Raw genomic sequence first — 22,963 nt, forward strand, 5'->3', positions numbered from 1 at the left:
CAGCCAGGCTGCACTGATCCTTCAGTGTACAAAGTGTACAATCATTATTTTTCCTCCAAAACTAATCCAGATTTTTAAAATAAGTCTTGATGATATGCAAAACCTGGCAGAATATTTAAATTTATGAACTGAAATAGAATTCCAGAGCAACATGAAGTAAATCTGTACAAGCAGAACACCCAGCAAAGCCTCTGGACTGCCCACAGAGAAGCTCAGAGGCATTTCTATGAGTAATTAAGAGTTGTAAATACACTCTTGCCCTTGAGCATTTAGTTATGTCCCCATTTTTATGGCACTGGCTGGCTCCAAGGACATAAATGTGGTTTGGGATCATTTTATCTGTTTGGGGAAGAAGAGCCTGAGGAGTCACAGGGAGGAAGTAAAAGTAGAAGGTGAGAGCTGGGCTTTGCAGCCTCAGCAGTCCCAGGATTTGTGGTTGGATCTCAACACACACCATTCACTCTCCCAGTGCTGTGGGAAGATACAGGAGGATGGAAACCATCACACCAGTGTCCCTCTGCCTTTGGTTTAGCCAAAACACCCCTTCAAGATTTGAAGAGAAAACCAGAAACTGAGGGCAAGACCATCCACCTTAGGCCAAGCTACAACCACCTGAAACTCAGGCTACAATGCTCCTTATAACATTTCCCTCCATTTCCATGTAATAATCAAAGTCTTGAAAGCCTCAAGCACCTCAGGTTTTCCACCTGCAGTAGCAACAGGGAAAGCAGGGAAGACAAACTGTAATTACAATATTTGAAAACAAGGAAAACAAACGCTCTTGGGAAGGAAAATTGTTATTTACAACTGGCTGAAGCACAGTTTGTGTTCCTGCTGGTTTGGAGCTCACCCCACTGTAAAATGCCATGTTTTAAATGCAGAAATAACCTTCCTTGTGCCATCTTTTAAGATTTCAAAGCAGTCTGGACACTTCACACGTGGATGGGGTCAGTGGGGCATGCAGGTCACGAGACAACAGACCAGTGGCCTCACACTGAGTAACACATTCTGAATTTAAATGCCTCACATTTTATATTTAAAGATCACAGAAGGTTTACAGTTCAAAATGTAACCTCTCCATTTGCACCAACAGCAGCCAGAAGGGAGGAGGTGACCTCTAAAGCCTGAGATTGCTCCTCACTGGGGGATCCCAAGTCATTCCAAACTCTTCTGGCACATTCCTGTTTCCTGCCTCCATCCTCCCAGCCCTGGCAGGGCACCCACACCTGCCCTGCCAACAGGTAAAGGGAGGCCCAGAGCACTGCCCTGTCCCACACACTGGCACAGGGAGGGCTGTTGGAGGATTGGCACTTTCCAGCTCTGAGCATTAAAGGACACTCCTGTCCTAACAGGAATGGTTGTGGCAGTATTTATTCCCTGGGAATCAGCTGCTGGTCAGGGTGAAAGGGCTGCTCACCAGCACAGCTGATCAGGGTCACTGAGCACCTGAGAAACCAACAGCACACACATCACCTCATTTTATACCCCTGCATTCAGGTTTGCACTGGAATGAGTAAGAAACAAGTGACTTTGTTTTGGGTTGTGTGGATTCCCTCAATCTCCCACACCTGCCAATATCACAATAATGTATTTAGGGCTGATCTTTAGTGCCTTGTGTTTAGCTTGAGAGCATCACTGCATGTAATTCAGTTTGCACCTAGACCCAAACCGGGCAGGATTGTCCAGCCACATCCTGGATAGAGGAAAAATGGACCCAGGGAAGTGGTCACAGCACTGTCAGACCTCCAGGAGTGTTTGGACAACACTCTCAGGGACAGGGTGGGATTGTTGGGGTGTCTGCAGGGCCAGGAGTTGGACTGGATGGTCCTTGTGGGCTCCTTCCAACTCAGGAAATTCTACAATTCTGTGACGTTACTCTTGTATTTTAATTAAAGCAATGAGAGTGTGTCAGGCTGGCCAGTGGAGACCTCCATCCTGCACCTTGGACTTGCTACAAAGGATTTGATTCCTGCACATTTCTGGTTTGTTTTCACAAGGGAGCTCAGTGAATCCTGTTGGCAGCACTCAGGGAGCAGCAGAGCTGGTGGTGCCCTGGCTGGCCCCGAGCCCTCCTCCTCACACTCCCTCCCACAGCAGAGCTGGCTTTGTTTGCCTCAGCTGGCTCCCTCTGCTTCCTGCACAGTGCAGATGTCAGGATCAAACAAACCCAGCCTGTGGCCAGGCCACCACACGGTCAAAACAAGTGTCACCAGGACGGGGGAACACTCATGGCTTGGCTCCTCCAGGCACTGCCACCGCCCCCTGCTCCTCTCCTGTACCAGGACCTTGCAAAAAAAGGGAGCAGGCTCAGGAAAACATCTGGGCAAAGGTGGCACATCCCCTGGCACTAGGGAAGGCCAAAGTTGCAGTCAGCTGGATGGCTGTGACATTTAACAGCACAGAGAAGATCCCAGCTGTATTTCCCTAATGAACTGCTCAGATCTGAGCAGTTCAGGTTGGAGTGGGAGGAAGAAGTGGCAGCAGCACCAACCAGCACCTCCTGCTGCAGAGCAGGAGGGGAACAAGAAAGCCAAAGGTGCAGCTGTGAGTTGCAATGCTGTCGTGTCTTTAAATATGAGCCCTAAGAGGGTTAAGGATAAAGTCTGTGCCTGCCAGCACTGGTGTCCTCCTGTGCCTGGGGTTCCACCTGTGGGTGCACTGAAGCCAACAGGAGCTGGCAAATGTGTGTCTGACCTTATTACCATCATCCCTATAAACTCAGACTTTTGTGACTACAAGGGAAAATTCCATTCAAGAATACTGATTCACTAATTACATTAACACAGAATCATGGAATGCTCTGGGTTGGAATGGATCTTTAACACCATCTTGTTCCAAATCTCTGCCGGGGGCAGGGACACCTCCCACCAGCCCAGGGTGCTCCAACCTGGCCTTGGACAATTCCAGGGATGGGGCAGCCACAGCTTCTCTGGGCAACCCCATCCTCAAAGAATTTCTCCCTGATATCTAATCCAACCCTGCCCTCTGTGAGTTTAAGGTCACACCCCTTCATTTTCCAGGACCTTCTCCTGTCCCCACTGCAACACTCCAAGTATTACCCTCATAATCTAGAAAGTCTGGCAGGCAAGAACAATGGATATTTCCTGCACTTTAAACCTGCACCCCAGGCCCCTGCTATGGGAAATCAGATGCTGCAGAAGCTCTGTGAGCATTTGCTCATTTTTACAGAGCAGCTGAATGTTCTCTTGAGGAACATCTTAGTGCCACCCCAGGGAGAGACTGTCCCACACCTCCAGGGCACAGCACTGACAGCACACATGAAGTAAAGCTCAAACTACGTGGACAACAAGTAACCCAGAACAATTTCTACCTCACCAAGCTCTGTCTAGGCAAGAGATTTTAAACATGCAGAGGGCTAAAAACCCTCTGATTGCACAATAAAAGCACACAAGGCAAATTAAGGATTCCCAATGAAGCAAGAAGCATCTCACTTCGAATTGCTTGGCAGTGTCCAACCTGCTCTTGGAAGGTGTTCTTGCATGAGAGATACAAGCCTGAGTATCTTCAAAAGCAAGGAGTGAGCTTGGATATATCCCAAAGGATTCAAAGGATAGTCCAAAATTAGGGCTGCTGGACAAGAGGTCACAAAAATCAAGGAATGGAGTATTGGCCAGGTCCTCAGTGGAGGAACAGAAGGGCTGCCAGTCCCATGATCTCTGCTAACATGGGTCACCTTCACAAGTACCTCCAGAGAGGTGTCAGGAATCTGTTCAAACTCCAAGGCTCTCCATGGAGACTCAGAATTGAACTCAGAAATGGGCACCAAGGGGCTGGAAAGGGCAGAGTAAATCAGGAGCTTGCTGGAAGGCACTGCAGTCCTTCTGCCATTAAAGAAGAGCCTCAAAGCTCATGTGGAAATGGGAAACCTCAACCCATCTTTTAAGTCCCATCCATGTAGATAGAATAATGCATCAAGAATAAAAAAGTAGATGCTCTGCATTTAAACTGGAGTGATTTCTTTCTGCCAGGACCACTCAAACAGACACTGGTATCAGGAGAAGACTTTCACATCAATAACATTATGGTTTCTCCATCTGGTGAAAGTTTAGTTGAGACAGACTGAGTTTCTAAGTTGAAATTAGACCTGACAAATTCTGCATATCCAGGTAAAACTGCTGACAAAGAGCTGCTTCAACCTCACACACTGAGTTTCTTTTTTTTCCCCCTGAAGACTTTGAGTGAACACAGAACAAGCAAACATCACACACATTTGCTGCCTTGTGTTTCCCTTGGACAGGGAGGCAAAGCAAAGACCTGCACTGAAAACACTGTTGCAAGGCTTACCTTTAATAATGCCTTTGATGGCATCAAGCACAAATGTGATGGATATAAAAAGTGCAATTATTTCTTCTGTTGACCTGTGGGAAAAAATCCCAGGAATTAATACAGCTGCATTCAACTCTGTTCAAAGAAAAAAACAATCAGCATATTCATCCATTTACATGAAAATACATCCATTTTAGTTAAACTCCAGCTTAGCAAAGAAAACCCAGTGAATCTCAGAGCTTCTTTCAAGCTGGAACAATAAGCCAAAACGATACTTGCCTCATCTCAAAAAACACATTTTGCAGCAAGTCTGTAATTAAGGAGCTTGTGGAATGTGTAATTTTCCCATTTGCTGAATAATCTGATCAAAATAAGACTTTTTTGAGAATAGGTACCTTTTGAAGAGCTTCATCAGGAGGCTGAAGTTAAAGAGGGAGTACATGACAAGGAAGAAGCTGTTCCACAGCCCAATCCAGGCGTAGAAAGCGCTGAAGTCCAAGTTGTAGTCGTCGCAGATCCCTCGGATCACTGTGGGAGTGAACATTCCTGTGTCACATCAAACCTGTGCCATCACCACCCCTGGCAGTGTCATCTGCTCCACAGCAAAAAGAATCAATTCCAAGACTTCAAACCCCAGTTTCTGCACTCCCAGAGGGACACAGCATCAACTCAAACTGTGCTCCCCTTTCCAGCAGCAATGGGAAGAAACAACCTGGAAAAATCCTGTCTCCCACTGCTTAAAGCATCTCTCATAGGGACTGGGGCCACAAAACAAGCCTTTGGAATTTGCTGTTGCTGATGTTTTGGGATGCTGTGGAGCAAGGGGTCCCATCCATGCTCTTGCACCAGTGTCACACAGAATCCCAGACTATTCTGAGTTGGAAGGGACCCACAAGGATCAAGTCCAACTCTTCAGTCAATGGCCCACACAGGGGATTGAACCCATGACCTTGGCATTGTTATAACCAAGTTTTAACCAACTGAGTCACTGCACTCTGGACAAAACCTCATGGCTCAGGCTGGTCACAGTCCCTCTGCCTGTCCCTACAGACACTGAGCTGGCCCTTGACACCTCTGGCTCACTGATAGCACCCTGCAGTCATACCTGGAAAGCTACTGACCATACTTTAACAGACCAATTGAACAAAAAACCCCACAAACCAACCCAAAAAACCTGAAGTCATTTATCCTCAAGTTGGTTAGATGCAGCCACATGAGAAAACCATTAATGAAACAGTTTTCCTCACTGAGGCTGAAGAAATGCTCATTTTCGTGAAGTTTTTTCTATGCAGAAGTGATTTCTTTAGAAAACAACTTTACCTAAACCAGGAGTGGGTCCCTTTCAACTCAGGATTATGATTTAATAAAAATGGAATCAAATTCCTTCCCTCTCACTCAGCACCTGAAGCCTGAGTTGAAAGGACCTACAAGAACCATCCAGGACGACTCCAGGAATCCCACCCTGTCCCTGAGAGTGTTGTCCAAACACTCCTGGAGCTCTGGCAGGTTGGTGCCATCATCTCCTTCCCTGGGGAGCCTGTTCAGTGCCCAATCACCCTCTGGGGGAAGAACCTTTTCCCAAAGGCAGACCTTTAATAACGATTTATTAAACAAATACAACTAAAGCCCCAACAGGATCTCAAGGTTCTCATCTCAAATCCCATCCCTTCAGGCCCCTCATGTACACCTGGAGCAGACTCACCATTGATGTAGAGTGCCAGAGGAGCTGTGGTGAGGAGGACAACCAGAGGTTGCCCCGAAAAGAGGGCGTAGAGCAGCCCCCCAATGCACTGCCCGACGATTGTCTTCCGCACATCTGCAGGTGGGGAGGATGGAAACAAAGAGGGGGTTTAATTAACACCCCCCCAGCCAAGGAGCATCCCCAGGGCACAGAAACCAAGCACTGATTAGGAGGAACAATGTGCAGAGAGTACAGAGATAGACATTGTGAAAGCAAAAAGTGACCCTTTACTTGAAGCAGGAATTTCGGCTTCCAGATATTCAGCTAAAAGTAGGGTGGGCTTTGGTTTGGGGTATTTTTGGTGTCTGGGTGTTTTACATGTATAGTTTTTAATCACAGAATCCCAGACTATTCTGAGTTGGGAGGGACCCACAAGGATCATTGAGTCCAACTCTTAAGTCAATGGCCCACACAGGGGATTGAACCCATGACCTTGGCATTACTACAACCAAGTTTTAACCAACTGAGCTGATCTCAGGGTAATATATTGATTTTATTTTAAACAGCTATAAAACACAACCGGTGCTTGGGGAGGCCTCCAGGCCAAGATTTGAACATTGACTCCTATGAGCTGTGACAGGAGCACAAAATGTTTCAGGGCCACAGCTGGGACAAAGGATGAGGCTTTGCTCCATACCAGTGCTTTGGATACTGGTATTCAAATTCAGATCAAAAGCACAGAACTTCTACCGGGAAAAACGTGCAGATAATGACACAGTTCTTAAATGAGCAGCATTTAAAAAACAGCAGAATACATCTGTATCAGTCTGAGTCATGTGGTATTACCCAAAGCAGTGTTGAATTTTTCTGGTCTTCTAAGAAAGTCATGAACTTAATCAGGGAAAACCCGTTCAATTTGTGGGGTTTTTGATGTTGGGTTTTTTTTCCAGTTAATAAAAACCATCAAACTATCAAACCTCTCAGTGCCCAGAGTTTGAACACTGCACCAAACTGCTGTACTTACCAATAGCTCCTCGGGTGTTTTCATCATTGAGTGACCCAAAGGCAATGGATGGAAGGAGACAGGCAAAATACAGAAAGATCATAGTTGTGATGTATTTTCCTATAGCTTTGTTGTTCCCAATCACACCTAGTGCAAACAACAACCAAAACCATGTTAGTGCTGCCCACAGGGCACTGAAACCCCACTCACATCAGCCACATGTGCAGAAATTCATGTTGAAGTGGGTCATAAACGTTTCATTTTTGCACAACCACAGACATCAGTTCATCTGGGACCAGAAAGAGAAGCAACAACATGTCACCAGATGTTTTTGGCATCATCACAAAAGGAAATGCAAGGAGCCTTTTCCTCAGTTTTGCCAGTCCCAAAAGGTTGGAAGAGGATCAAAGCAGAAACTGTAAGTTTAAGGCTTATAAACCCCCTTCCCTGCCTTTTTAATACCAATTTTAGAGGTATTCTGGACTACCTTCCTAATAAGCTTCACGATGATCACTTGTCTTTGCAACTCATGTCTTGGGCAGGAAAAAACATGAAGCACTTGGGTTTTCCCCAGGTTACAGGTTTGAATCAATAATATGCTACTCTGAGCCCAATTAAAGGCAGCAAACCACAAAAAAAATTAGCACAAGAGGTCAGGAATTGAGACACTGAGCTTTGCTTTAACAAGCCCTGCTGACAGAACAGCCTCTTGCGTTTCCATCCACTCACCCCCCTCTCATCTCCATCGGAAAAAACACACCAGGCCAAAACAAAAAGCAGCCAGAAAGGGAATGAGAGTGTCAGAACATGAATTTAAGGGTCTCTGAAGTAGCTTCGCTTCCCTTTCCTGTTTTGAGGCTGCTGTACATCCCCAGTGAGCTCATAACACACAGGGGAGAGGAGGAGATGACAGCAGCTGATCCTGCTCTAGGAGAACACAAGGCTTGCCACAGAACAGACTCTTCACAAAGGACACCCTGGAGAAACTCTTTTCCAAAGAAAACCTTGGACAGCCTTCAGCCCCCCGTGCCACCTCCTTGGTGGTGCTCCTGCTGCAAAACACATGGACAAGGTTGGAGTTGTCCAACTCCCCTTTCTGGAAGTCTCCAGAGCAGTGAACTTCCACACAGGCATCTGCCTCTAAGCTCCTGAATTCCCATCTGAGTTTTTTCGGGATCCATCCCTTGCTGAGAGGGGTAAAAGCCAATCAGTTGAATCAGAGAAGGAAGGACTTGGCCTCAGAGGGTATTGTTGCAACACTGAGAACCTCCATCACTGGAATGAAACAGAGAAAGGTCTCTCAATGACTTTGGGATCTTATCTCATATCTGCTTTCTGCACCACTTGCAGTGCAGAGATAAGGACAGAAAGAGGATGAAAAACCCCAAAAATCAAAGGTGATGTGCAATGCACAGGCAGCCACATGAATAAAGGACACCTTGTGAGGTTCCTGTTCACAGACACAAATAGGAGCTCAGCATCCTTAAACTTGAGGCTAAAACTTGACAAGAGACATCTCAGGCATGTAAATATGAGCTTGACCTTCTGGGAGTCATCGGCTCAGCTGATCCCAGAAAAATTCCTTTCAACTTATTGTGAAGATTCACAAACCACAGGTCACATTCCTGACCACTCCTGGCAACTACAGGGCCTGAAATCTAATTCTCACAGAGGAAGACTTCTCATGTGATCCTGAGTCCACCAGCTGCAGGTCCCACCTCGGACTCCAAACTGCCTGAGACCCTTGGAGACAAGGAAAGACTTGGCAGGGCAAGCAGTGAGAGGTGGTTTCATAAGCAGAGGTGGCCACATCCTTATTCAGAGGATCCTGTGTCCCTCCAAAATTCTGCTTTTTGGACAAAGGAGTCTTTCCAACATGAAAGGTCAGAGGCAACAATGCCTGGAGGCTTTGAAATCATTCATAAGAGGACAGGCAACCAGGATGAGAGAAGCAAATACTGTATTTTAAAAAGGTTTGGGTAGTTAAACCATAGCATGAGAGGGCAGAAGGAAGGAATAAGCTTTGAAGAGCACCAACAAAACTCATGTATGGCTTTTGGTTTTAGTCCTTGCAAAGGAAGTAGCAGCAATCCTTATGCCAAGTAAGGATGGCATCTCAGGGGAGGGGCAGGTTGGACATCAGGAGGAATTTTTTCAGGGAAAGGGTGGTTGGGCATTGGAAGGGGCTGCCCAGGGAGGTTTGGAGTGCCCAGCCCTGGAGGTGTGCAGGGAAGGACTAGTCGTGGCACTCAGTGCTCTGGGCTGGGGGACGAGGTGGGCACGGGCACAGGGTGGGCTCCACGGGCTGGGAGGGCTTTGCCAAGGTGGGCATCAGGCACAGGGTGGGCTCCATGGGCTGGCAGGGCTTTTCCAAGGTGGGCATCAGGCACAGGGTGGGCTTCAGGGGCTGGGAGGGCTTTGCCAAGGTGGGCATTGGGCATAGGGTGGGCTCCAGGGGCTGGGAGGGCTTTGCCAAGGTGGGCATTGGGCACAGAGTGAGCTCCAGGGGCTGGGAGGGCTTTGCCAAGGTGGGCATCAGGCACAGAGTGGGCTTTGCCAAGGTGGGCATCGGACACAGGGTGGGCTTTGCCAAGGTGGGCATCAGGCACAGAGTGGGCTTTGCCAAGGTGGGCATCGGACACAGGGTGGGCTTTGCCAAGGTGGGCATCGGACACAGGGTGGGCTTTGCCAAGGTGGGCATCAGGCACAGAGTGGGCTTTGCCAAGGTGGGCATCGGACACAGGGTGGGCTTTGCCAAGGTGGGCATCGGACACAGGGTGGGCTTTGCCAAGGTGGGCATCGGACACAGGGTGGGCTTTGCCAAGGTGGGCATCGGACACAGGGTGGGCTTGGTGATCTTGGAGCTCTTTTCTGACCTTAAGAATCCTGTGATTCATCATGGCTGGGTCCAACACTTCCAGTACTTTAAGCCCCAACCAGCCAGATGGGATCCAAGGAGCAAAGAACCTTTCTGTGGGCAGCAAAACTCACTTTGTAATGGAGACAACTACAGCAGAATGAATCTCCTGTTCCACAGAGACCATTTCTCAACTCCTTCCCTGCAGTTAAAGCCATGACCAGGCACTGCCTCCTCACACAGATCCACCTGTCACAGGCACTAAACCCCAGCATTAACCATCATTTACCTCTTGCCTTTTGAAAGTCAACATCTGGCAGAGCATTTTCAGCATCTATTGGCAGCCCATAGACTGACATGACTTCACTCCCAGGAAGGTGGGCTGCGTTCTGGTGGCATTTCATCTGTGACAGGTTCATAAAGCCACTGAGAAATGTGTCACTCCCCCTGTGCCAGGTACAGTCACAGCACAAAATCAGCTCTCAGTCCAGCTGGGAAGTTGGAGTTGCTGCCTATTACAGGAGCAATCCCTTCAAATTATATCTACACATTGAAATGGGGAGCAATTATATTCATTAAAGTGACAGATCTGCTTCATTTGTCTGGATTTCTGAAAAGTCACAGTTTTCAGAGACAAGGGGAGAGTTTCAGAGAAAACTGCTGCATTTCTGGCCTTGCTTTGCCTGGGATTTTGCATCAGGAAGTTCGTGACTGGAGATCCAAAGACTGGGTTTAGAGCTCCTTAAGTCTATTAATTTTACATTTATTAAATCAAAATCACGACTGATGGACATTCTATGAAATAGGTGCTAATATTTCCTCTCAATTCTCTAAAATATCCTATACAAAGAAAGTTGAATTATACTGACCCACAGCACAGCAGAAAGGATATGTCTATTAAAGCCCTAATTAAAACAAAAAGTCTTATTTTAATGTTAAAAACACTTTAAGAATATCTGTTCATGGTTTTTCAGTCATAAAAACTCAGAATGAGAAGCTTCTAATGCCCCCAAGCTGGGCTTTCACTCGTCTGATGGCTCCTGGACTCTGCCCAGTGTTCTGGAGATGAATCTTCCCTAAAGGCTGTGAGGAATAAATCCCAGCTCAAGTGGGCCCAGGAACTTGACTGGAAAAGGAAATCCACTCTGAGTGGGTTTGGAGAAGCCAAGGATGTGCTCAGACTAGAGAAGTATGAAGGAATAAATCACAGGCTCAGAGCTTTCCCTTCCTCTCTCCCATTTCCCACCAAGTCCTGCTCTCTTGGAAGGAACATCCCCAGACACAACAAGGTGCTTTCCTGCATCTTTAATGCATTCCTGCCCCCACTGAGACACAAAGACGCTCCAAAGAAACCCAGGGCACGATGCCCCAGAGCATCCATCGAGTCAGGATGTTCAACCTCTGGCCCCAGGTGATGTTCAGGGATGCAGGAGCTCCCTCATAACTAACCCAAGGGCAGTAGAGAAGGGACAAAGCTCATCTGCAATCCCTTCATTTTCCCTCCTTCCTCAAGAAGGGAATCCTGCCAAACAACGTGGCCAGGGCAGCCAGGGGGGAGAGTCAGAGATCTGGCCCATCCAAATCCACAGCCAACATTTCAGCAGGTTGAAGCTCTGAGCTATCTTAGACAACCAGTAAGACAAAAATTCCCTTTCAAATCCCATTTTTTCCAGTGCCTTCAAGCCTTCCATGTGAGCCTGCCAGCATTACATGGATCCCTGGAGATCAACCTCCTGTGGACACCTCTCCAAATCCCAGGAATGCTGCTGGGCTTCCCCTCAGGAGCTGGTTTGGGACCCTCTGCAGGACCAAGGACAGGGAGAAATCCACATGTCCAGCTGAACTATCCACCCACCAGGGCTGTGTGCTGAGGGCAAGCTCCAGGAAAACAGGGAGAAAAAGAGTGAGCCTCAGATCTCCTCTTCTTTCTCCCCTCTCCCTCCCCAAGGGGTGAAGGGACAGGTCAAAGCTCACCACAAACACCTCTGGCACCTCCAGCTTCCCCCTGGGCACTTCAGGCACCACACTGGTGTTTATTCCTTTGTGTCGTGCCAGAAAAAAGAGACACTGAAGAACAAGGAGAGCAACTTTTAGGAGTTTCTAAGAACTCATATCCCAATCCAGGCAGATTTCCCTCCTTCACTCAAACCAGACTCAACATAAAGAAATTTTAGGAAGCTCCTATGGTTGGACTGAGATGTAAAGAGTAATAAAATGGGTACTCAAGTGTTTTGAGCCTATTTGACACAATCAGGATGAATGATAATCACATTTTTCTTAAGGTAGCAGAATCCTGCAGGCAAAGGCTGTAGACACCAAGAAGAGAACAGAAGCCCAAGGCTGTGAATTCCAGTTTAAAGGAAAACTACAGGTGCCAGCAAAAGCCAATTGTTCATCTTCAGATGCTCCTGCTGGAAGAGATCTATTACAACCATCTATAACACTAAAATCCTGGACCAAAAATTCGGAAAACTCTTCCTTGATCTCTGCACATTCAGTAAAAGGCCCAAGACTTCACAAAACAAAACTGACAGGTTCATAACCTGGAGTAAAAGAAGAGAAAGAATATTCATTTTTTTTCCAAATCACAGTGGTTAAAGATAATTTAGTGGCCAGCTTTGTGCAGTGTCTGATGGGGACCAATCCCACAAAGCTCCAACTCACAAAGACCTGCTGGTCCTACCAAAGCCCCACCACTTATCACCCTGCCCTTAATCCATTTATCTGTCTAAACCAAAACCCTGGGATGCTCCTCAGATCGAGGATTTAAAGACTTCAACCACTCAAAGAGCAGCATCTGTGCAATCCAGAGCTCTCTGATGGTGCTCGTGTGGCTGTCTGGAGTGCAGATACATTTGGGTAGTTCAGACACCTCCTGTTCTGACACTGCTGCCTTGCTTGAGATGCTCCAGGAATTCCACATTTCCCATCATCTTCAGTCTCAGTTGGTTAAGGCAGATGCTTTATGCTCCATCTGGTTTTCATTTCAAGCAGTTCCTTAAATAATTCACCCTAACTCCTGGTTTCTGGGAAGAAATGGCACATACTAATATATAGGGGGCTTTTTAAATGCCCCTTTCCCTATTTCCTATTGGAAAAGGGCACAACTGCTCCTAAAACACAAATTTCCCACTTGAGCTGAGGCAGTTCTTGAGCTTCACTGGGCTCTGCTCCACATCTTCCACTCTCCAAAAGTTGTATAACAAAGCACTGACGTTTTTTAACGAATACTTTTTCATTTTATACCAGTTTCACACCCATTCTGTCCATGGGTTCATGGAAAGCCTGTGGAGTTGGGCTCCCCCGGGGTGAGCAGCACACAGAGGTTCATTTGGGTGCATTCTGAGCCAGAACACAGACCCTGGAGTGGGTTTCCAAAGCTGCTGACAGCCCAAGTGGGCTGCAGGACCATGAGAGGATGTTTTAGTGGCTGTGAACCTGCAGTGCTCAGGGCACAGCCACAGCACACACTGCTCTGTCCTGAGGGGAACGTGGGTCCCCACAGGTGTTGTCCCCACAGGTGTTTCTGCAGCAGTTCCCTTCTCAAGTGCTCCAGTACCCCTTTATAATGAAAAATCAGACTTTGGCAGCTCTAGAGAGCAGCAGCCATAGAGGTGAAGTGTCCAGATCAGAGCTGAAGTGCCCTGCAAGACCTGACAGAATCACAAAATCATAGATTGGGTTGGAAGAGACCTCCCGGATCATCAAGTCCAACCCTTGGTCCAACTCCAGTCCCTTTACCAGATCATGGCACTCAGTGCCACGGCCAAGCTCAGCTGAAAAACCTCCAGGGATGGGGAATCCACCCCCTCTCTGGGCAGCCCATTCCAATGCCTGAGCACTCTCTCTGCAAAGAATTTTCTTCTGCTCTCCAACTTCAATTTCCCCTGGCAGAGCTTGAGCCCATCGTGCCCCCTTGTCCTATTGCTGAGTGCCTGGGAGAAGAGACCAACCCCCAGCTGGCCAGAACTTCCCTTCAGGGAGTTCCAGACAGTGCTGAGGTCACCTCTGAGCCTCCTCTTCTCCAGGCTAAACACCCCCAGCTCCCTCAGCCTCTCCCCACAGCACTTGTGCTCCAGTCCCTTCTCCAGCCTTGTTACCTCCAACAACTTGCTGCTTGTCTTTGTCAGGGTAGTCAATCAGCCACCTTATCTCCAGAAGGGCTGGATGGCAGCCAAGGATTCCCCTTGGAGCAGGAATCCTGACTGCTGCGGCCCCTGTGGATCTGGAGGCAGGAGGTCAGCTTGGGTTCTGTAACACCCATGGAGCAGAAAGGGGAGAAACAACAGCTGGGAGCAAGTGGGGAAAACAAGGGGGCACGATGGGCTCAAGCTCTGCCAGGGGAAATTGAAGTTGGAGAGCAGGAAAAAATTCTTTGCAGAGAGAGTGCTCAGGCATTGGAATGGGCTGCCCAGAGAGGGGGTGGATTCCCCACCCCTGGAGGTTTTTCAGCTGAGATTGGCCGTTGCACTGAGTGCCATGATCTGGTAAAGGGACTGGAGTTGGACCAAGGGTTGGACTTGATGATCTTGGAGGTCTTTTCCAACCCAATCCATTCTATTATTCTATTCTATGATTCTGTGACTCTTTAACCCCAGAATGCCACTGTGGGAGCTTTATACAGCCAAAACCTGAGGCTCAATCAAACTCTGTTGCTGCTGCTGTGATCTGAGAGCACAGAAACCATATCCTGTTTTTCAAAAGACCCAGCTGAAGTTAGTGCAGCTCACAGTTTGTTTAAACATTCTCAACTCCCACAGCATCACTGTAAGTACTGCTGAGACTGGATTGTGAGGACAGAAGAAAGGGTTTATTAGGCCAGTGCTGACTGATTAGTCAGGTTGTAATGAGCCGAGCTGAGTCTACACAGGGCAATAATCGATGCATTTAAGGGCCTCGTTGCTTCATAACAATTAAAACCCTGATCTAAACCCAGTCAGCACCTTCAATAAAGAAATACTGTACAGTTCCCACCTCCAGCTCACCACGCTGCCCGTTCACAGCCTTTGGACAGGATACTCCTTTAAAGGAGGAATAACGGGGCTACTACACACATCAATGCACACTGTAAACAGGACATCACATAAAAAAAACAAAACAAAAAACCAGAGCAGGCCAAGGCTTTCCTAAACACTGGCCAACGTACCATCGGTGAAGTCCAACGCGTACACTGGAAACCTCCGTGCAATGTCATCAGAAATGCCCTTGCCAACGTTGAGGAACTCGTGCAGCTGAGGAAAGGAAGGAAGTGCTGTGTCAGTGCAAAGGCTCAGCCATTGTTAGAGATTAACCTCCTCACTGAGCTGGCACAGGGGCAGAGCTGCTCCTTTTCAATAGGGCATTCAAATCCTGCTTTGTGATGACAATAAATTTGTTGTGCCTCAATTCATGCCCTCCATAGCACTGTAAGACAGAAAATCCCCCAGACCACCCTGTTGCCCTCCCTGCCTTCCCTTTTACCCCTCCCATTGGTATCTGCATCCCTGGGATTGCAGGTGAGGGAGCTGATGATCCACCAGAAAGGATCAGACCTTGGGTACTCTGAGGTGAAACATCAGGGCAGAAATGCCAACTTTTTTCTTTAGATTCCATCACAAAAAATCTCTTTTCTCAAATTCATGTGAAGCCTCTGAAAGTGGATCTCCAACAAGTGCTCCTTCCTTGGTCTTTCCGAGGGAAAAGGAGACCTCAAATAGATGTAGTAAAGGAACTCAGGCTTTTTGCACCTCAAACTCCGCCCAAAGGAAACAAGCCTGAATAACTCCACATAACCAAGACATAATTTTTCCCATTAAAAAGACAGTAAAAATATTGTGAAGGGATTCCAAAAATTCCCCCTGTTGCCTTTCATTTCTGATCTGGGGGCCTGCAAGGTGCAGTGCGACTGCTGGTATGATCTGATGATCTCCACAGGCAACAAGGGATGTCGGAAATAGGTGACAGCTGCTATTGACTCTCAGCCTCCCAACTCTCCCAACTCCATCCTTATGGAAAGCACATGGAAAGAGTCAGAGTAGGCAACACTTGCAAATGAGGCACCTGTCAGATTTTTCCCCTGTTATTCTCAGAGCACACAAACTGCTCTGAAAATCCACCTTTATACAGTGAGAACAACCCCAGCTGTCTCCTTTAAAACATTCCATGTATTTGTTACAGAACTAGACACTAAAGACTTATAACCCCTGCTAGAGGGTGGGAGGAGGAAAATAAAAATCACAGATCCAAGAGGGACACCAAGAGATCATCTCAAAGCAGCAGGGAGCTCTTCCTTGGGTTGGGGCATGTGGAAGCTGATAAAAATTACTGCTTTGTTAAGGACACTGCAGTGCTCATTGAGCAGACTGCACACAGCTTTGTCAGAAAAATTCTCTATGTATTTCTCACAGCTTTGCCTCTTCTCATGGGACTCACCTGTTTGCAGCACCTGGAAGAGCAGATAAAACACAGAAAGGGGACTTGTCCTTAGGAAGGAATACCTTGGGCAAAAACCAGCTTGAGGGTTCAGGGTGTAAGAAACACCTCAGAGGATCAGCTCCTTTATCAGTGACTACAATACCTTTTATTTCATACTTAAGCCAATTCTGTTGCAGTTTCCTGTTATGGGTTAGTAAAGTAGGTCTAAATTTAGGCTTTAAAGTTCAGACCAACATACCTGCAGAACTTCAGGACAGTTTCAACTCAAAAAGTGAGGATGAAGAGACAGATGTTATGCTGGCAGGCACCACATCTGCATTTTAAGTACTTCCAAAAAAGCCACGAGGCTTCAGTCTCATTCAGTGGCAGAGCTGGACATCAAAGCCATATGCACTGAAAAAGCAATTTAATTTCCCCTCCCAGAAGGAGCTCCCTGAAGGCATGAGTCAGCCAGGGAGTCACAGCAGCTTTAATGGCAAGGATGTTTACTTATCACGCTGCAGTGAAGATGATGCTGGGCTGGGCAGGAGGCACTGGGGCAGGGAGGGAACACAAACCCTGTGAGTGGGCACTGCCAGGGATGGGGCAGCCACAGCTCCTCTGCCCAACCTGTGCCAGGGCCTGCCCGCCCTCACAAGAAAGAATTTCCTCCTTATATCCAACCTAAATCCACCCTCCTTCAGCTTAACACCCCCTTCCTTCTCATCCTGTCACTGCAGGCTCTTGCACAATCCTCTGCAGCCTTTCTGCAGTCCCCTATCAGGTACTGGAAGGCTGCTAAAAAAACAAATTATAAAAGATAAAAAGAGATAAAAGGCGAAGTGCACTGACCTCTGAAGGTATGACCCTCTTTGGTTCTGCTTTTGCCCCCCAACCTATCCCACCACACACCCTCCTTGTCCAACTCTACTCCAGGCAGGTTTCAGTCTTGATTTTGCCTCTTGTCATCTTCTGAGGTTTCAAAAATCTTGGTAAGGGCAGTGTTGACACTTCATTCTTGTTCTTTTTCATCTCCTTCAGTGCTGGGAATTTCTTGGGCTGCCATTCCCTGCCTCTTTCTCCCTCAGTGGGTCAAGTTTGGTTGACCCATTGCCTTTCCACTCCTGTTCATGGTATCACATCTCTCAAGTCTTTGCCATCTCTTTGACTGAACATTCTGATCCCAGGGGGCTTTATCCAAGAGGCCAGAGCTTTGTCCCTCAGGAATACAAAGATCAAGGTTGATTAACTTTAGGAACTTTGGCTCAGGTGCCCAACACACCAAATCCTCGTTCAGGCTCCTCATTCTCCTCTTCTGCAAGTCCATCCAGTGCTTTCCTCCTTCTGCTCTTAGACACAAGGTAGGAAAGAGCAGCAAAGAAGCACAGGGAAAAAAAATCCAACCAGAAGGTCATGAATTGTCCACTTTCCATTCTACAAATCCCTCTTAGTCTCTTGCTATAGGTGACCATTACTCATGTTATTGGGAGAGGTTAAGCCAGCACTGGGGAACAGCTACAAAGCCAAACAGAAAATAATCAGCTCCAACAACTCTGACCCTTTCTCAGTCCTCCCCAGAATTCCTGGGGGGCTGCAGGAGTGTTACACACACACTGTAAGCTCCCTCCTGCTGATTCTGAGCAAGCAGAATCCACACAGGACCCAAAATCACAGCCAGAAAACACGACAGCTGTTCAGGGCTCCTCCATGAACAAAATCACAATTAGATGCCTCAGTAAACAAGAGGATTTCAGGCTGACTTAATTATGATTGAGAATGTAGCCTTGCCTAAATAATCCTGTGAGCTGAGCCAAAGCAGTGACAGTGCTGCAGGCACAGCATGCAATGGGACTGTCACATCCCCCTCACTGTTTCAGCAGAGGTAAAAACAAGCATTTGCAAACATCCCACTCACACACACAACTGAAGACCCTTTTCTCTCCCATCACTGCAGGACCAAGGGAGAAGGGAGCCAGGAGGCAGATTTTCATGTTACCAGGAGACTTTACACCCTCCTGGCCCCTCCTGAGAGCTCAGGGTAATAATCCAGCAGCTCCAGATGAGGGTATTTATTTCACTGGGGGGGCCGACAGGCTGAAATTACACCCCTGGTCTCATCTGAGTTTGTGCTCATATTAAATGTTTCCTCTCCAGGTTGTTGCACAGGGACAGGAGATGCTGCTGGAGGTGCCCTGTCAGGAAACCTCCATCCCATCTCTCAAGATCTGTGCTGGCAGGGTAGGGTGGGGAGGAGCTGCTCCCAAGAGACATGAGAGGGCAAAGTTATCACTACACAGGCTGCATCTCCCAAGAGCTGAAGGCTAAAATGTCTTAAAAACAACAGTTTATCCAACCCAGACCAACAACTGTCCATGCCAAAAGCAAGAGGTGGAGAAACAAGTCTCAGTGTCTACAGCACTGGCCAAGGCTGCTTTGCCAACAGAGCTGGGAGGAATCACCAGTGCCAACACAAGCCCTCCAGTCCTCCTGCTCACCAAACCACTGAGCAGAAAACCCTCTGGACACTTTAAAAATGGCCAGTTTAGCAGAAGACAGAGCCATACCCTTCAACTGCTCTAATAAAAACTCCTCTGAAAGGCCAAGTGGAAAAGGTTAAACTTAAATTTCCCAAATTGACCTAAATTTCTTCTCCAAACATCCCTGCCCTGCATGACCTGGGGTTAAAGAGGGTTTCAGCACTTGTTCTGCAAACTTAAGAACAGGTATGGGGTCTAGCAAAGTCCAAAGCACTACCTATAAAAGGGGATTCTGCAGGGAAAACATGAGCTTTGCTCGTTTCCAGATGTGCAGATCAAACTCCTGAAATCCATCCCAGGAACAAAAAGAAAAAGAAGTAATAAGCAGCTCCTGCACTGCAGGCAACCCAAAGCTTGCAGGTTATTTGTAATTCAGGGACAGGAGCAGCACACCAGAGATGGCACAGTTTGTTTTTCAGGTAGGCTGTGTGCTTAAAGAATGAATTTCTGAATGGAAAAACAAAGCAATGACCAACAGGCAGGAAATTCCGGGAGAGAAAGCTGAGTTACAGCATTTCCCTCAGACTTTCAAGCACAAAGCAAGTAATGTTTTACAGAGCCCCAGATCAAACAGAGAGAAGACTGGCCAAACACTGACAGGCAACCTTTAAGTGAAATGACTGTGCAGAGATGGCCAAGAAGCCTTTTTGGCTGCGGGAAACACAAGCAGCAGCTTCCTTAGGAGCCTCCTGACTGTAAGGATTAAGTACCTTGGACTGACAACACACAGAGATCCATTAATCCCCAACTTGACTAAGCATCTGGAATCAAAGTCCTGTAACCATTTCACCCCCACACTGCTCTGCACCCCTTCAGCACCTGCCCCTCTGAAGTGGTTTATTTGGGATGTACAGCAGGAGGGAGGGAGATGGAGGGACACACAGGAGCTGCTTGTGGGAGCCTTGGGGTTGGGTCAGGATTGCTGCTTGTACCCACCAGACTCAAGGGCTTCACCTCCTCCCCCAAATCCCCGTGAATTTATGCATTTGGACACCTCTGAAGCAGAAATGTTGGCAGACCTTACCTTGAGTGGTTTGTGCCCCTGCGATTTGTGCCCATCACTCATCCCTGAGGGTCTCTGGTTCACCACGGTCAGCAGGTGCCGCTGGTGCACTAAGGCCTCCTTGAACTCCTCCTCAGTCTTGGTCTCCAGGAGCTTCTGACGGAAGGTGATGTCTGAAAACATTGTGGCGAAAGTCCTGCCCACTTCTGTCGCTGTTTTGGTACTTTTCTGTGCGGGGAAAAAAACCCAAAGAGATGGAAAAGGTGCTTGTAAAGTAACTTTCTTTCACTTCTGAAAGATAAAGCCACTGATTCACCCCACTGGGCACCATCTGAAGAGGAAGCCTCCAGGATCCCAGAGACACCTGAGGGAGAAGGTGAGGAACACATGGAAGATGTTGCAGATGAAATCAGCAACCACAGCAGAATCTTGTGAAGCATCAACACAGAGGTCCTGACCAGAAGCACTGATCAGTTTTACTGATCAATCCAAAGCTGAATCATGTTCAGAATACATTTTATCCCTGATTTCCCTTCAAGGCTGCTAAGAACAGACCAACCAAAGCCTCTGCTGTCTTACAGCACCTCAGCATTCCTGCTGCTGGGGTGGAAGGATGCTCTTAAGTCAAGGTTCCAGCAGGCAGAAGTGTCCTGATGTCCTGTCTGAAAGATCTGAGATTATTGTGCTCAGCTGCTTCATCAGATTGCTGTTTTCTGGGCATTAAAACTCAGCTCAGTTGGTCACTCTGGGGCAATTCTGGCAGCACAAGGGGAGATTTAGAGCTCACACCTAAACCAGGTGCTGGCACAGAGCAAAGGAAGGGAAAGAAGGAGCTGAGCACACACACAAGCAGCACTTGTCCATCTTCACCAATTATTTGGAAGGGACAGGGGACCTGCAAAAACGTGATGAAAATGTGTCTATTTGTGGCTTGAACATTTCTGTGAGCCACAGGCCAGATCTTTGAGTGCCCAGCTTCAAACAGAATCCTAACCTGCTTTCCTACTGCTTCAAGCACCTTGGATGTCAGAGACAAAGGGAACAGCAAAGGAGACTGAGCTGCCCATCCCTGCACAAACCCACCAACCCCTGCCTTGCTGCTACCACTGTGCCCAGGACAGAGAAGGTATTTGTCAAGCAGAGTTACAGAGAACCAGAGCTCATTAAAAGCTCCTTTTGATGCAAAGTTTTACCCACCCACCTTCTGCACACTCATCACGCAGCAGCTCCCAGAGACACCCAAACAAACCCCCCCTTCCCTTGGGCAGCCTCCAAGCTCCTCACTCTGCTGGGAAAAGCAGAAGGGAGCATATGGGACTGAGCTGAGCTGCAGCTCCTGATTCAGAACACAACAGATGAACAGCTTCTCCCTGAACACAACCAAATAACTCCGTGTGCCTGACACCGAGGCACAGACGTGTGGGTGGCACTGAGCTGGGCCCAAAGTCACCACCAATGTTGGGCTTCCTCCATCACTCACACCACACTCTCCTCCGTCACTCTCACCAGCCTCTCCTCCGTCACTCTCACCAGCCTCTCCTCCGTCACTCTCACCACACTCTCCTCCACTTGGCCAGAGAAGCTGTGGCTGCCCCATCCCTGGAAGTGTCCCAAGCAAGGTTGGATAAGGCTTGGAGCATCCTGGGCTGGTGGAAGGTGTCCCTGCCCATGGCAGGGGATGGAATGAGATGGTCTTTAAGGTCCCTTCCAATCCAACCCATTCCAGGATTCCATCACCACCTCCTCTCCATCACCAGTGCAGTCCCCTGAAACACACTTGCTTGAATCCATTCAATTTAAGGAAAGGGAATTTAATTCTAGGGAAAGGTTTGGGTTTAAGTGAAGGATTTGCTCTGGGACTTGCTTTTGGAGTTTGGAAGCCTGGTCCTTTCAGCCTGAACTTGCCCTCACAGGGGAGGCTCCACCTTCCACCCCTGAGCACCAGCAATCCCTGGGCTGGACACTTCAAGGATCACTTCAAGATTCCCAATGCTGTCCCTGTTCTTTGCTTTTCCAGACAGATGAATGAACAGTTCAGAGGAAAAGCACAGACACTTGCAGGAAACACCGAGTTTCTTCCATGCTCCATATTACAAGGGCCAAGGCTCTGGATTCCCAGCACAGCAGATGGAAAAAACAGAGACAGCATTGGGAAACTTGAAGTGATCCTTGCAGTGTCCAGCCCAAGGATTGCTGCTACTCAGGGGTGGAATGTGAAAAGGTGGAGCCTTCCCTGTGAGGGCAAGTTCAGGCTGAAATGACCAGGCTTCCAAATTCCAAAAGCAAGTCCCAGAGCAAATCCTTCACTTAAACCCAAACCTTTCCCTAGAATTAAATTCCCTTTCCTTAAATTGAATGGGTTCTAGCAAGTGTGTCTGAGGGGACTGCACTGGTGATGGAGGGGAGGTGGTGATGGACTTTTTCCCCCTCCCCAAGCAGGACCTGTTTAATCCACTACTGTCAGCACATTAATTATTTTAACTGCTGCACCAGAAATCTGCATTTTGAGCTGGCTGCATCACCTCCTTTCAAATAAAAAGCATGTTGGCAACTGCAGCTCTGCTTGGCCTCCATTCCCCTTCCTTCATTTCAGGCTGTCCACTGGAATTGCAAACGTTCAGGCTGCGAGCGGACACGGAACTGTTTTTGCCGGAGATGAGGACAGACATCCAGGGAGGACAGACGTCCAGAGGGGACAGAAATCCAGGGAGGACAGACATTCAATGGGGACAGACATCCAGCGGGGACAGACATCCAGGGAGGACAGACATCCAGGGAGGACAGACATCCAGACGGGACAGACATCCAGGGAAGACAGACATCCAAGGAGGACAGACATCCAGAGGTAACAGACATCCAGGGAGGACAGACATCCAGGGAGGACAGACATCCAGGGAGGACAGACATCCAGGGAGGACAGACATCCAAGGGGGACAGACATCCAGGGGGGACAGACATCCAGGGGGGACAGACATCCAGGGGGGACAGACATCCAAGGGGGACAGACATCCAAGGAGGACAGACATCCAGGGGGGACAGACATCCAGGGGGGACAGACATCCAGGGGGGACAGACATCCAGGGGGGACAGACATCCAGGGGGGACAGACATCCAGGGGGGACAGACATCCAGAGGGGACAGACATCCAGGGAGGACAGAGCAGCAAACCCACACATGCCCAGCTTTGATCCCTCCTTTCACA

The 22,963-nt window shown here is 48.1% G+C and overlaps 1 protein-coding gene across 4 annotated transcripts in view; it reads right to left on the bottom strand.

The window, feature by feature from the left end:
* Positions 1 to 22,963, bottom strand: part of SLC4A11 (solute carrier family 4 member 11) — a 114,687-nt gene that overhangs the window by 24,928 nt on the left and 66,796 nt on the right. For all 4 annotated transcript variants that reach the window (XM_071557078.1, XM_071557076.1, XM_071557077.1 and 1 more), the window contains 6 exons: positions 19,783 to 19,989; positions 14,975 to 15,059; positions 6,993 to 7,118; positions 5,990 to 6,103; positions 4,683 to 4,815; positions 4,306 to 4,379 (listed from right to left, as the gene is read on the bottom strand). In XM_071557078.1, the coding sequence (XP_071413179.1) occupies positions 4,306 to 4,379; positions 4,683 to 4,815; positions 5,990 to 6,103; positions 6,993 to 7,118; positions 14,975 to 15,059; positions 19,783 to 19,989 (739 nt within the window). The remainder of the gene's footprint in view (positions 1 to 4,305; positions 4,380 to 4,682; positions 4,816 to 5,989; positions 6,104 to 6,992; positions 7,119 to 14,974; positions 15,060 to 19,782; positions 19,990 to 22,963) is intronic.

Source organism: Pithys albifrons, chromosome 5 (assembly GCF_047495875.1).
Source record: "Pithys albifrons albifrons isolate INPA30051 chromosome 5, PitAlb_v1, whole genome shotgun sequence".
Lineage (NCBI taxonomy): Eukaryota > Metazoa > Chordata > Aves > Passeriformes > Thamnophilidae > Pithys > Pithys albifrons.